Consider the following 14,935-nt stretch of genomic DNA (forward strand, 5'->3'; position numbering starts at 1 on the left):
ACCGGAAAAACAAAAGCATACGTGAGTAAGCCGTAAATAATTAATTATTTACGGCTTGTTCCGTTTACCTAACTAAACTTACCTAACCAGTTAGGTAACAAGTATTTTTTTCCGTTTTCGTAACCGCTAGGGTGCGTATACTTTTCTATATTCCGGACCATCTATTACTATTATTATAAAGTATTACTTTTCCTTCAAAACTATACTTTTATACTATTATAATAAAGCGTAAACACACACTTCTTTGTTGCCTAACATGTCAGCAATTACAGCATATTTTTGAATAATTCTTAACTAATCATTTTTTTTGCTAGGGTGGGTACACTTTGTTAGTTTCATGTCCTCAATCCCATGTTAAAATGGCCAAGTTCACTCCGGCGAACACCACACAGCCATTATATGCAATCAGCTGTTTGCGTACGGCTTTATCTGCATGAAATTATGAAAAATTGATTTTATTGTTACATTTGTCAAATTATCAATAGCAAATGTCAAAATGGCATGACATGATAAACCTTGACAACCTTTCCTTGATGTTGGCAGCAACTTATTGTCTCTTTCCCACATTAGGGTTTTTATCCAAAACATTTACCCCCTAAATTCAATTGCTTGACGTAAGTGTAGGGCTTTTTATTAAAAAAAGAGTTATTCAAAAATATGGTGTAATTGCTGACATGTTAGGCAACAAAGTGTGTGTTTACGCTTTATTATAATAGTGTAGATTTGAAGGAAAAGTAATACTTTACTTTATAATAATAAAAGTAATAGATGGTCCGGAAAATAGAAAAGTATACGCACCCTAGTTTTACAAAAACAGAAAAAAATCCTTGTTACCTAACTGGTTAGGTAAACGGAAAAAGCCGTATTTACCTCAGTAATTTTATTAATTCTTGAAAATCTTTTATTACAACTGAATATACAATTTTTAAAACCGAATCTTTTAAATAAATCAATATTCAATAATAAACGATAAAAATCCATTTCCGCTATTAGGAATGTAAATACAAAAATATTGACAAAAAAAAATCACTTGGCGCCAAAATAATTCAAAATGGCGGACTATTCCAATCAATTTTTTACTAGTCGTTTACTACTTTTTTTTAAACAGAAAGAAAAAAACATGTCATATTTAAAAAGATTTTACAAGCAGTCAAATTTTAAATAAAATCCAATATTGACCATTAGGGCCTGTCCCACCAAATTGTAAATTGTCTGATAACAATCTAACATGTAAAATATGTGATAGAAATACGGATTTTGTTCCCTTATCTGATACATTTTTAAGCTATCTGAGACTATCAGCCAGTGGTGGGACAAGCCCTAAGGGTCCCACCAAATTGTATATTGTCTGATAACAATCGAAAGTGATAATGTGATGGAAATATCGGATTTTGTTCCCTTATCAGACAGTTACATTTTTAAGCTATCTGAGCCTCTATCAGCCAGTGGTGGGACAGACCCTTAATTGGAATATTATTTTTATTGTTAGATAGTAATACTTTACACTCAAAATACTATTATTTCGTTTGATTATGTTAAATTTAATAATAATAATGACCCTTCTATATTCAACCGAAAGTTATTTGACCAGACATAATTTTGACAGCTCACGTATTTTTAATTTCGCAATTTGTTTTATAGTCCAGTGGAAAACAAAACAACCCCAAAATCATAGTTTCTTGTTTACTGGTTTTTTTAGCGTTTCATTTTTATTGCTTAGCTATTGCCCGCGACTTCGTCCGCGTGAAAAAAATAATATAAAACATACACTCAATGATAACGTAGCTTTTTAATTATGGAATGATTTTTAAATTCGGCCTAGTTTTCGAGTTGTTTCAATACAAAATTGAAACAAATAAACGGAAATATTTACTGTTAAGAATTTTCTCATGTTTAAGATTCCTTTTAGTCCTATTTAACCGATTTAGATATTTTTTTTCTACTTTTTTTAATTTGACTGTATTTTTCCATCATGAACCCAAAAATGGCTATATTTAGAATATTTAAGATATAAAGATTTTTTTGTCCTAAAAACAACGAAAATTAGGTACCAAAACTAGCTTTTCCCGTGATTCTCCATCCGCTTAGAATAAATACTTTATTTGATTGTTTACGTTTGTCAAATTTTCAATTGCAAATGTCAAAATTACCGTTAACAATAACCTTGCTTCCTTAATGTTGGTAGCTTGTAACTTATGGTCTCTTTCCCACATGAAGGTTTATTTCCCAAATTTTTTACCTCCTAAGTTTAATAGCGTGAAAACATAGCCTAAAGCATGTCGGAAGTGTAGGGCTTTTTATTAAAGAAAGAATTATTCGAATGTGATTGCTGACATCTTACGTCACAAAGTACGTTTCCGCTTTATTATATTATATATTGAAGTTGTATATTTTTCCACATACGGAGACGATATGTCATTTTATGAGAGCGAAACATTGGGTTAGATATCTTTGTGTGACTGTATGTATGTAAATTATGACGTCATCATGTCATTACTCTGCTGCGCCACGTTCGCGCCCTTCAGTAGATCGTTGATGTCTCTACGGAACGTTGACAAGTTCTGTGTGAACCTGGAACACACATTTTATTGAATATTGTCTTATAATCTATCAATTTGAACAATGAATTGCCAAATCAAGAAATGCAAATTTGGATGTATGGATATTTTTTACTAAGATTATACAAAACAGCTTAACGGATATTGACGAAAATTTTCTAATTTTTGTGGAGCCTAAGTCAAAGCAGTAAAAAAAAATTTACATTAAAAAACATTATTAGGATTAAGATCTATATATATGGACAGCGATCACTTCGCCATTTTGACGAATTATTCAATAAGCTCTTTTAGCGCATTCTATATTAATCACTATTATTTAGTCAAATTCTACACTACACAAATTCTGCAAAAAACAATTGCTAACTTCGCTATTATAGCGAATTTTAACAATAATTAAACTACTTTACGTTATTCAATATCACCACTTCCTAATAACAATAAATACCTAATACTAAAAAAAACACGTTCGCTGTTTTAGCGAATTTTAAAAATATTTCGCCGATTTGGCGAATTAGTTTTAACAGTTGTAGCGTTGTTTCCTACATACCTATCCCTATTCTTGGTGAGCAGGTTGGGCTCGATGCCGGCCATGAGGTTGGCGAACCAGTGCGCGAGCTGCGGCTGCTTGTCGCGCGGCTGGCGCGCGATCAGCTCCGCGCGCAGGCGGGAGAACTGCTCCTCGTTGAGCAGCACCAGCCCCAGCAGGGGACGGGACATCGACCACTGGTTGCAGCACTCCTCGAACATTATCACGTTCAACACCTGAACATACAATTTTATGTACTAACTAGCTTTCGCCCGCGAATCCGTTCGTGTGAAAGTAAAAAAAAAATAGCCTATGATATTCACTAACAACGTAGCTTTCCAATAGTTAAAGAATTTTATAAATCAGCCCAGTAGTTTTCGATTTATTTCAATACATACAATAACAAATCTTTCCTCTGGCTTATAGAGGCGTGACGTCACTGCCAGACTACTAAAATCCGATACTTCCATCACATATTTTATACGTTGGATAGTTCTCTGACAATTTACAAGAATTGTGGGAAAGGCCCTTTATGTTGTAAGCAGTGGTGTTGTCATTAAAAAAAGTCATAATTAAAAAATATATGTTTTCGCTGACCTCCTATATAACTAAAATGAGTGTGTTTAGACTTTTTTTGAAAAATAGTAGATTTTTTTATTAATTTACTAATATTTCCTGTAACTATTCCAGTTACGTTCACAAGTCGAATGGTGGGATTCGAATCTTCGACCACAATTGAATCCGTACCCCAAACCATTAGGCTATTGGTGTTAAAACTCGATATGTTCGTATTGGTGTTGTGTACTGCAGCAGTATACTGACGGTGGCGAGCAGCTGCTGCATGATCTCGGGCCTGCGCTGCAGCACCTCCACGAACATGTTGCTGGTCTCCGGCGGCGGCTGGCGCGGGTTGCCCACCTTGTTGCTCGCTGCAACCGCACTCAGTCATTAGTATACACCTTATAAATGTCCGTGTCTAAATAATTCAGATTAGTTTGACAATTCATTTCAAATTTAGTAGGGATGGGTTGTGTAAAATCAGTCATGAATCTTATCGATTTTCGATTTTTATTCTTATAGAAGTTGGAATCGATAGATTTATAGTTATAATTTATGAAATAAAAAAAAACACTCAAATTAATAATGACCATAACAAATAATGAGTGTAACTAAATCAATGTTTATTACTACTACAGCCGTACGTAATCGAATTGGATTTCGCTATTATTTCTGTCATCGCTAAATTCTCTACACTGTAATCAATACTAGAATTGTCCTATAAATTAGTGAATAAGAAAATAATAATTTTAGTTGAGTTTGATAATTATTTAAACCGAATATCGATAGTTCATAATTGTTCGCTGCGTGTTCGTCACTACGATACCTGTCTATTAAGTATGGCATTTGCCTTCATACAAATTTAATTCGATACTTCATATGCGTCATTTATCAAACTAATCTATCTTATTTAGACAAACTATAGTGCAGTGGTCAACATTTACTCATAAAAGTGCCATTTTTAAAGTAATGCCTTCTTAGATTCGCCTTTTCGTCAATTCCATGGTGTATTTACTTTATAATTTATTTCATTTGATGTTTTTATGATATTTGACGTATCCAAAATATTATGTTGTGTGCCATTTATGGTACGCGTTTCAGTAGTTCGCCACCCCTGCCTTAGTATATACAGTAGAACCTCGATAAGTTTAAGTCCAAGGGAAACACAAAATACTTTAAGTTATAGAGGTTTTAAGCTATCAAGCTATGTTGTAGAGGTTTTGGGCTCTAATGGAAAGGGAACATATTATTTTTTGAAGTTAGAGGTTTGAGTTTATCGAGATTCTACTAGTAAATATTTTTGAATTAAAACATCTAGTTATTTAGTGTTAAAAAATGATTTTTTTTTTAAATTTCAATATTCATATTCGGCTTGGTTAGCCTAGTTTAGTTTGGCTTAGTTTGACTCACCTATCTATAAAACGGAACGCACAGTTAAAAGGCCACTAATAGCTACCCTTAGTGTAGACATAGGGCATCGCTAAAAGATAAGGCGATGCCTTTGGTATATTAAAGGGGCGAGTGGTCAAAACTATTTATAATATTTTTTTAGTAGTTTCTGATTGTAGAGAAAGTACGAAACGGTACTTTCTTTCTTACAGAGTAGTAAAATAGCCGCTGAGAGCTACCGTTAGTGTAGAAATATCTAAAATACTCACTTTTCTGTACTAGTTGTTTAAATAGATATGTAACTATGTGATCCAATGTTGCGCAACATCCGGTGCAAACACTCGTATCTGAAACACAAAACATACAATTTATGTCTACAAATTAAAACATTGTATTCAATTTCATCCACTTCAATTCGCCAAAACAGCAAAGGGATCATCCGGATTTTCAGATGCTTTGTCTTCCTTTAAAGGACAGAAACACACAGGAAGGGAACGTTACTTTCAGGTGTGTCCCTCTCCCTGTCACATACTCCTACTCTTCCCGCCCATATCATAAGGGAAAGCGAATGAGACCTCCGCTACACGGTTATCAGAAAGTACACGGATATAAGTATATGATATAAAGACATTGAACTTAAGTAAGTTCAATGTCTTTATATCATGTCCCCTCCCCTTCTCAAGAATTTATTGAAAGGGAAGAATAGGACGAGAAGGCTGGAGGAAAGGCATAAAAAGAAAGTATCATATCTTTGTCCCCTCCCCTGTCCACCACTTCGCCATTTTGGCGAATTACTTTTTTTAATTATTATCCGTATGTATATACTGACCTAACGCCGTCAAACCCTCAGATATAGAGGAGAGTATGTAGAGCGTAGCCTCCGGTTGCAGCGACGAGAGGAACGGCATGTGGTCCTGTGCGAGCCTCTCTAGCAGCACGTAGTACGTCTGCGATAGCTTCGGATAGTCCTGCAATATTACATATATATAAACAAAAGGAAACTATATATTTGTAGTGAATCTTACTAATCTTACCAATATTATAAATGTGAAAGTTTAGATGGATGGATGTTTGTTAGGGTTTGTAGCCCAAACGGCTGAACGGATTTCGATGAAATTTGGCATATATGTAGAGGATAGTCTGTTTTTTTTTATCACGCTGACAGAGTCGCGCGCGATAGTTAGTAAAACGACAAATACGTAGATATTGTGGATTATGGTACAAACGCAGACTTGTTGATAAACGAACAAATGTAATATAACAAAGCGTAAACACACACTTCTTTGTTGCCTAAGATGTCAGCAATTACAGCATGTTTTTGAATAATTCTTTTTTTTAATAAAAAGCCCTACACTTACGTCACTTTTTAGGCTATATATTTTGACGCCATTAAACTTTAAATATTTTGGATAAAAACCCTAATGTGGGAAAGAGACCATAAGTTGCTGCCAACATCAAGGAAGCAAGATTGCCAAGGTTTGTAATGTCATGTCATTTTGACATTTGCAATTGATAATTTGACAAATGTAAACAATAAAATAAAAATTTCATAATTTCATGCGGATGAAGAAGCACGGGAAGAGCTATTTCAAATAAAATTAAAAACATTGGATAACAATTACCGTTACTATTGCAATCTTATTACCTTGATATTGTCAGGTTGTAATTTTGATTCCTTTCCAACATAAAGGTTTTTTTTCTAACTTATTAACGCCTTAAGTTTAATACTTTGAAGATATAAAGCGTGTTTTGATAAAATAGAATTATTCGAAAATATACTACGATTGCTGACATCCTAAGTAACTAAGTAACGTGTGTTTACGTTTAATAATCTATATTAAGTATATATTGGTTAGAATTTATTAATAAAGCTATATTTCCACTGACCAACAAATCGCTCTGCGGTATATGAAGCAACAGTTTCACGAACATATTCAATGCGTTGTCTAGCGCCTCGTCGCCATATAACCTGAAAAATCATGAGAACTGTATTACTAATACGAAATAATAATTATTTCAGTCATTTACCTATTCTAGAGGCAGGGGAATGACATTATTTGCACACATAATACCCCACTATTGACAACTAATTCCGCGTACACTCTGATTACTGTGCTGTAGAATTAGTCTTTCCCCTTCTCGTTGCATTGGAAAGGGAGGGGACGCATAGAAGGGCGAAATATCATGTTTTGTTACGTTCTCTCTTTTGTTTAAAGATAGGCAACATTATTAAATGCGATAATCAGGTAGTGATCACTTCGCCATTTTGGCGAATTCAAGTGACCTTTGCAAATATCATACTACGTATCTCTAAAACATATAGATTAAATAGAAAATAGTTTTTTTTTTTCCAAATTATCCAACCATTACATTATAATTTGAATAAACAAAAAAAAAATGAATGTTTGTTTTGTAAAAAATTACATTCTGATTAATACCATTTTTCATAGAAAATATCTATATAAAATTTGTCACAGATTTAAAACTTAGATACAAAATTTTATTCAAACCACGCGCAGTCGTGTGCGACAGCTAGTTTATACCTGAATACACCAAAATTGGCGTAGTTCCCGCAGAGCGCAGCTTTCAGTATACAAAAACATACTGATATTCCTTTCAATTTCATTGCGTACATATCCTTCTTGCCCACTTCTATTGTCACTATTCTGCTGCCTGAAAAAATAACACTTGACATTTGACATTTAATAGTGGTAAACCGATTTAACATCTTCACACTGCATTTTCGTACACAGACAGGTGTGAAGTGGAAGTAATTCCACGTACAAGTCTAAAGAGCATATGTAGTCCCTTTCCTTGTCATTTATAAGATGATGGGAAGGCAAAATAACGTGTTTTAAAAGCCAAAATGCACAAATATGTGCGGTCATTGAAATTACTCTCTTCCATTCCCATCCTTTTCTGATAAGGAAAGGAATTATTAGGTGGAAACGCATAAAGGAAATATTCTCTATATGTGCGTTTCCACTCTCATTTAAGAGACAACTCATCTGCAATTGCGGATATCTTGGCATCAGTCATTTGCTAATTAGGCGAATTTAGATGTTAGGTGGGATAGTGATATCGACTAACATTACACAACTCTCAGACCGATCTACTATTACTATATCAGGCCTATCGGCAGTAGTCCTGTCCGTAATAATAGATCGATCCCAGTAGAGCGTGATACGGTTATTTTCTAGAACTGGTGAAGGCTTTAACATCTTCGCACTGCAGGGCTCACCCGGTGCAATACCACGACCACATAAAAAACAGGCCTGAAGTGGAAGCAATTTCGCGTACAGTCTGATGAGTGTGGTGCCGGAGGCCTAATTATAGTCCCTTTCCACCCTTTTCTTAAGTGGAAGGGATGGAAAGGAAAAGAGGATATGACGGAGGAGACGCATAGGAAGGGGAAATGTCCTCTTTATGTGCGTGTCCTCCGAAGGGTAGGCAGCGCTGCAATTGCGGTTGTCTATGTGCAGCGGTCGCTTTCCATTTTGGTGGATTCAGGCCGCTTGCGAGTTTGCCAACTTATATAATAAAAAAGGCTCATATTCCTAATATGGTACCTCAGAATCAACAAGAGAATATCACTATTATTATTTTTTTATAACATAAGATGGCAAACGATCAAGCCGCCACCTGAATCCGCCAAAATGGCGAAGCGATCGCTGCTCATAGACATCCGCAATTGCAGATGCGTTGCCTACCCTTATCCGATAGAGGAGAGGATATTTCCCCTTCTTATGCTTCTCCTCCACCGTCAAATCCGCTTCCCCTTCCCATCCTCTCCTTATAAGAAAAGGGTGGTAAAGAGAAAGGGACATAAATTAGGCCTCCGGCACCACACTCATCAGACGAAACACGGAATTGCTTCCATTTGACGCCTGTCTTGTGTGGTCGTGGTATTACTGGGGGCGTGCCGACCCTGCAGTGCCAAGATAAAGCGGGCACCACCACTGTTGAAATCTATTAAAATACTAATATGAAAAGCAAGGTTTCTCGTACCATAAGCACATATGAAGGCGGAGAGCTCCCTGAAGAGCAGTATCCCGTTGGGCGAGGAGACGTCGAAGTGCAGGCGCTGGTTCCTGTTGTGTGCGAGCTCCGCCGCCAGCTTCAGCAGCGGCGTGCTCAGCTCCGGCTGCGCGAACCACGCCTCCAGCCCGCGCAGCGCCACCTTCAGGTACACCGGGTAACTGCGCACCACAACATATCTATACTGTTATAATAAAGCGTAAACACACACTCCTTTGTTGCCTAAGATGTCAGCAATTACAGCATGTTTTGGAATAATTCTTTTCTTAATAAAAAGCCCTACACTTACGTCACGCTTTAGGCTATATATTTTCACGCAATTAAACTCAGGGGTAAATATTTTGGATAAAAACCCTAATGTGGGAAAGAGACCATAAGTTGCCAACATCAAGAAAACAAGATTGTCAAGGTTCGTCATCATGTCATTTTGAAATTTGCAATTGATATTATGACACATGTGTACAATAAAATAAAATTTTCATAATTTTATGCGCATGAAGTCGCACTGGAATAGCTAATAATATATATAGCATATGTTACTCAGATAAATTACCTTTCTAATGTTGAGAGGATTTTTAAAATCGCCCCAGTAGTTTTTGAGTTATTTCAATACATAAAAAAATACAAATCTCTCCTCTTTACATTAGTACAGACTAACTTTCGCTAACAACTCTAACAATCATTCAGCAAATTACTGTTGTACTGATGTCTGAGAGAAGTTTGGAAAAACACAGACTACTCATTATCTCCCCTGCTTTACCTACTCCCGTAGGGTCGGCGCGCCGGGTTTTCGTCCTCCAAATAACTCTATTATACGTCATCTGTCACTCCCTTCTTGATCATGTCACCTTTCACACAATCCATCTCTTTCTATGTCTACCTCTACCGGTGTACCACACTCATAACTAACGTCCGTCTTGTTACATGCGATTTATCCCTTCATAGATTACTCATTTTTGGTTTTTAAACCATGCGGTTGGAGTCGCGAGCAAAAGCTAGTCTATACTAATATAAGAGGAAAGATTTGTATTTTTGTATGTATTGCAATAACTCAAAAACTACTGGGTTGATTTCAAAAAATCTTTTATCATAAGAAAGTGGGCTATATGGCTATGGGCTATGTTTTTATTTTTTTTCCACGCGGACTAAGTCGCGGGCGAAGACTAGTTTCATTTAATTAATACTTACATCCAGTCAAACAGCATCATATACGTAGTTTTCGTATTAAAGGCGAATGCAAGTCCTCGTAGATCTCTTGCTAGACCTATAAGCGTCTTCTTGGCATCCTCTGACGCGAACAAAGGACTCTCAGGAGGTCCCAGCAGACCGATTATACTCTCGAAAGCGGCTGGAAAATATATTTAAATTAATTAAATATGCTATTAGATTAATTAAAAAATAAACAAAATGTAGTCACTCAGAGATAATGACGCTTTTTAATAGTGAAAGAATTTTTTAAATAGTCCTAGTAGTTTATGAGTTATTTCAATATATACAAAAATAAAAAACTTTCCTCTTTATAATACCACTAGCTGTAGCTCGCGTGGAATAAAAAAATAATAAATCTATAACCTATGTCGCTCAGAGATTATGACGCTTGTTAATAGTGCATTTTTCGAATTGGCCCAGTAGTTTTTGAGTTAATTCTATACAAAAATACAAATCTTTTCCCTTTATTATATTAGTATAGAAGTATAGATAGGTATAGAATTACAAATAGATAGATGAAATAATCTGGTATATTTTCATATATAGTGGGATTGCCTCCGAATGTCTCCTGGCGTATACCTGTGAGCGGCATCATGAAGGCATGGAACCTCTCCTCGTCCTCGCCGAGCTCCACCATCAGCAGGCGGCCCAGCGCCGTGTACAGCATCGTGCGGCATCTCATCTCCGAAGGCCCAACTCCTGAGATGCCAAGGAATGGGAAGTGTTCCGCCTGAAATATACAAAAAAATATTTTAGTTTTAGATTGGATTGCTAAGGAAACCATTGATGTTAAATTTAGAGAAAATCTACACTAAGGGAATGTGAGACTAGGAAATTAATTTAACGTTTAAGGGGAATTTAAAAAAGCGCCATCTAGTTTCAAACACCGAAAACAATCTAACTAGTATTATAAATAGAAAAATTTATATGTATTGATATTTGTTAGTTTGTAGACTAAACTGCTGAACGGATCTCGATGAAATTCATAAATGCAGAAGATGGTCTGGAAGAACACATATACCACCTTTTATTTTTTTTTAATCTCACACAGACGAAGTCGCGGGCAAAAGATAGTCCAGTAAATAAAAGTTTTGTCTAATAATTATTTTTATAAATCACGATCGCTAAATGGTGTTTGCTACTAAAATCTATACTAAGGGACTAACTACTAAGTCCATTAAACAAAACATAACAGCGCCATCTATTTTCAAACTCCGACATTATCATTTTACTTACAGTATGATGTGTCAGCATAAACTGGACTTCCTCTAGCGTCACCAGCTTCCTCACACACGCGTAGCCTCCGCTCAGGTCACTCAGAAGACCTAAGGTCTTAGAGATGATCGGCTCAGACCCGCCCCAATATTTTAAATTCGTTATTCTGTTGACAAAACGTTTTTTAACATCCTTTTCTTTACAAGCATAGCATTTTTAGTAGTATAAGGTGGCATTTGACAATTTAACATTTAATTCAAGGGAGATTTTTGTAGTAAAAAATATAAGATTATACCAAAATACTAGACTCAAAATCTCACGTATTTATCTCTAAATTAGTTTAGTAGATTTTTTTTTATTGTCGCATCATATTTATACAAATTAAGTATATGACACTATCTCGCAAGCTTTGTGCGCCCTTGATTTCGCTAAAAAAGCGAAGAGATGTCAAATTAACAGAAAAGACTAAAATAAATCAGATAGTAAATTGTCAAAATTAATCTCCTGTCGTTTTATAAAACATGGGTAAGATTATGTACAAATTAAGATATCTATACTAATACTAAAAAGAAAAAAGATAATATTACAAAGAGGAAGGCATTAAAATAACTCAAAAACTACTGGACCTATTTCAAAAATCGCTCCATTAAAAACCTATGACATTACTGAGTGACAGACTATTTTTACTATTTTTTTACGCGAGCAAAGTGGCGAGCAGCAGCTAGTAAAATGCAACTTACATTTTCCTCATGAGCACGCTGAGGAGCTGGCTCTCATCAGCGAGGCCGAGGACCTCGCTCAGTCTGCGGTAGACCTTACTGCTCTTCTGCACCTGCTCCCCTACGTAGATCTTGCGGAACTGCTCGAAGAATGACATCATCGCCAACTCCAGCTTCTCGCATCCACCCTGCTTCAAATGGAAAGAAGATACATTAAGAATTAAAATTATCAATAGCAAATGTCAAAATGACATGACATGACAAACCTTGGCAATCTTTTCCTTGATTTTGTCAGCAACTTCGGTCTCTTCCCACATTAGGGTTTTTATCCAAAATATTTACCCCCTAAGTTTAATAGCGTGAAAATATATAGCCTAAAGCGTGAAGTAAGTGTAGGGCTTTTTATTGAAAAAAGAATTATTCAAAAATATGGTGTAATTGCTGACATCTTAGGCAACAAAGAAGTGTGTTTACGCTTTATTATAATAGTATAGATGTAATAATTGAAATGATACCCTGGCGAGCCTGGAGTCAGTGAGGTCCATCAGCTGCAGCACTCTGCAGACCAGCTCTCCATCCATAGCGTCGTTCTCGTCGCACGTCGTCACTGACGCTCGGCCGCCGATCGCCGCGCCGATTATATACACCAACCAGCTCAGTTGACCTAAAACACCATTTTATATATACTAACTTTCGCCCGTGACACCGTCCGCTTGGAAAAAAATGCGAGTAGCCTATGTGCTCTTCCAGAGTATTCTCTACACCTTTACCAAATTTCATCGAAATCCGTTCAGGCGTTTAGGCTACAAACTCTAACAAACACAGACAATGGTAGAGCCCGCTTTAACATCTTCGCACTGTAGGGCTCGCCCCCACCAGTACCACAACCACACAGAAAACAGGAGTGAAGTGGGAGCAATTCCGCGTGCAGTCTGATGAGTGTGGTGCCGGAGGCCCAACTTTAGTCCCTTTTTCTTCCCAACCTTTTTCTTATTAGAAAAGCATGGTAAGGAAACGTGGCTTCGATGGTGCAGGAGACGCATAGGAAGGGGAAATATCCTCTTTATAAGCGATCAAGGGTATCCAACGCATCCACTATTGCGAATGTCTATAGGCAGCGGTCGCTTTGCCATTTTAGCGGATATGGGTGGCCGCTTGCTCGTTTGCAACCTTATGATAAAAAAACATCCCTCTAAACTATTGCATTTATATCATTAGTATGAAGTATTATAATCACTAAGTCATCAGTCCATCTGGAGCGAGGACGACCCATGTTCCTGGTCCCTGAACCTGATGATTGGATGCGGAAGACGGAGGACCGCCTTCTGTGGAAGGCATTGGGGAAGACCTATGCCCAGTGGGCAAACAAAGACTGATGATGATGATAATCAGTATGCAGGTGACCTTGCAGCACCAGCAGCTGCTGCGGGCGCTGCTCCACGCTGTACTCGGCAGCTGCGCGGTCGAAGTGCGCCACCAGCAGCTGGCACGTCTTGCCGTACTCGCAGCGCCCGATCACCGCCAGCTGCTCCAGCTGCTGCTGCACCGTGCCCGCCTCCTCCAGCGGGTCCTCCACGCCCTCGCTGCACACACAAACAGACAGATAGTAGCGTGTCAACTCCATACCCTCGCAGCACAACACACCATGTAGAAAGAGACAGATAATATTATCAATTCCATGTCTTTTACACACACACATTACAAATACACGAGATAGAAAGAGACAGATAATATTGTCAACTCCGTCGTTAAGGTGATTTGATTATTGGACGTGGACGTATAGTTTTAGGACCTTTTCCACAATTCTTGTAAATTGTCTGATAATCCAGAGTATAAACACGTAATGGTAATATCAGATTTTATTGCCTTATCGGACAGTGACGTCATTTTTAAGCTATCTATGCCTCTATCAGCCAGTGGTGGGACAGATCCTTAATGTGATCTCATACATTCGCATTTATAATATTAGGATATATTAGAAGCCTATCCAACAATGGGCTGATAGAGTCTGATGATGATGATGGTGATGGTGATGGTACCTGACTATAACAGCAACAGAGTCTAATCTGGAGGTGATGTACGCCGCAGTGACCCCCGGCGCGTACTGCTCCAGCCGATGAGGTTCAGTCGCCTTTACATATGGCACCGATGCCACCATCCGCTGCCACAATGACAGCAAATAGTGCACCGAGTTGGGAGCGAACTGCCACACCTGGAATTCACGGTATACATTTTAGGGACATAAAAAACATAATTAGGAACTATTTAGTTAAACTTAGTTTAGTATTAGTAATGGTAAAGTCTGGTTTGACATATTGTTGCAATATGTTAGTTATGCATATTGTTGCCAAGTTTTTTTTTTTATAATATAAGGTAGCAAACTCGCAAGCGGCCTGAATCCACCGAAATGGAAAGCGACCGCTGCCCAAAAACATCCGCAATCGCAGATGCGCTGCCTACCCTTGATTGACGGAGGAGACGCACATAAAGAGGACATTTCCCTTCCTATGCGTCTCCACCGTCAAATCCACTTTTCCTTTCCAAACTTTCCTCTGACGAAAAGGGTGAAAAGTAAAAAGGACTAAATATAGGCTTCCGGCACCACACTCATCAGATGAAACGCGGAATTGTTTCCACTTCACTCCTGTTTTCTGTGTAGTCGTGATATTGGTGGGGGCGAGCCGAACCTACAGTGCGAAGATGTTAAAGCGGGCTCTACCACT

The 14,935-nt window shown here is 37.3% G+C and overlaps 1 protein-coding gene across 1 annotated transcript in view; it reads right to left on the bottom strand.

The window, feature by feature from the left end:
* Positions 1–2,395: 2,395 nt before the first annotated feature.
* Positions 2,396–14,935, bottom strand: part of LOC106099974 (exportin-7-B) — a 25,752-nt gene continuing 13,212 nt past the window's right edge. Inside the window, exons 9-23 of the mRNA XM_013278671.1 lie at positions 14,252–14,424; positions 13,617–13,795; positions 12,728–12,876; positions 12,234–12,400; positions 11,515–11,659; positions 10,858–11,008; positions 10,258–10,417; positions 9,040–9,230; positions 7,575–7,704; positions 6,919–7,000; positions 5,861–5,999; positions 5,301–5,378; positions 3,907–4,013; positions 3,106–3,320; positions 2,396–2,571 (exon numbers count right to left, since the gene is read on the bottom strand). Of these exons, the coding sequence (XP_013134125.1) occupies positions 2,475–2,571; positions 3,106–3,320; positions 3,907–4,013; positions 5,301–5,378; positions 5,861–5,999; positions 6,919–7,000; positions 7,575–7,704; positions 9,040–9,230; positions 10,258–10,417; positions 10,858–11,008; positions 11,515–11,659; positions 12,234–12,400; positions 12,728–12,876; positions 13,617–13,795; positions 14,252–14,424 (2,163 nt within the window). The 3' untranslated portion in view covers positions 2,396–2,474. The remainder of the gene's footprint in view (positions 2,572–3,105; positions 3,321–3,906; positions 4,014–5,300; positions 5,379–5,860; positions 6,000–6,918; positions 7,001–7,574; positions 7,705–9,039; positions 9,231–10,257; positions 10,418–10,857; positions 11,009–11,514; positions 11,660–12,233; positions 12,401–12,727; positions 12,877–13,616; positions 13,796–14,251; positions 14,425–14,935) is intronic.

This window comes from Papilio polytes, unplaced genomic scaffold (genome assembly GCF_000836215.1).
Source record: "Papilio polytes unplaced genomic scaffold, Ppol_1.0 DF824080.1, whole genome shotgun sequence".
NCBI lineage: Eukaryota > Metazoa > Arthropoda > Insecta > Lepidoptera > Papilionidae > Papilio > Papilio polytes.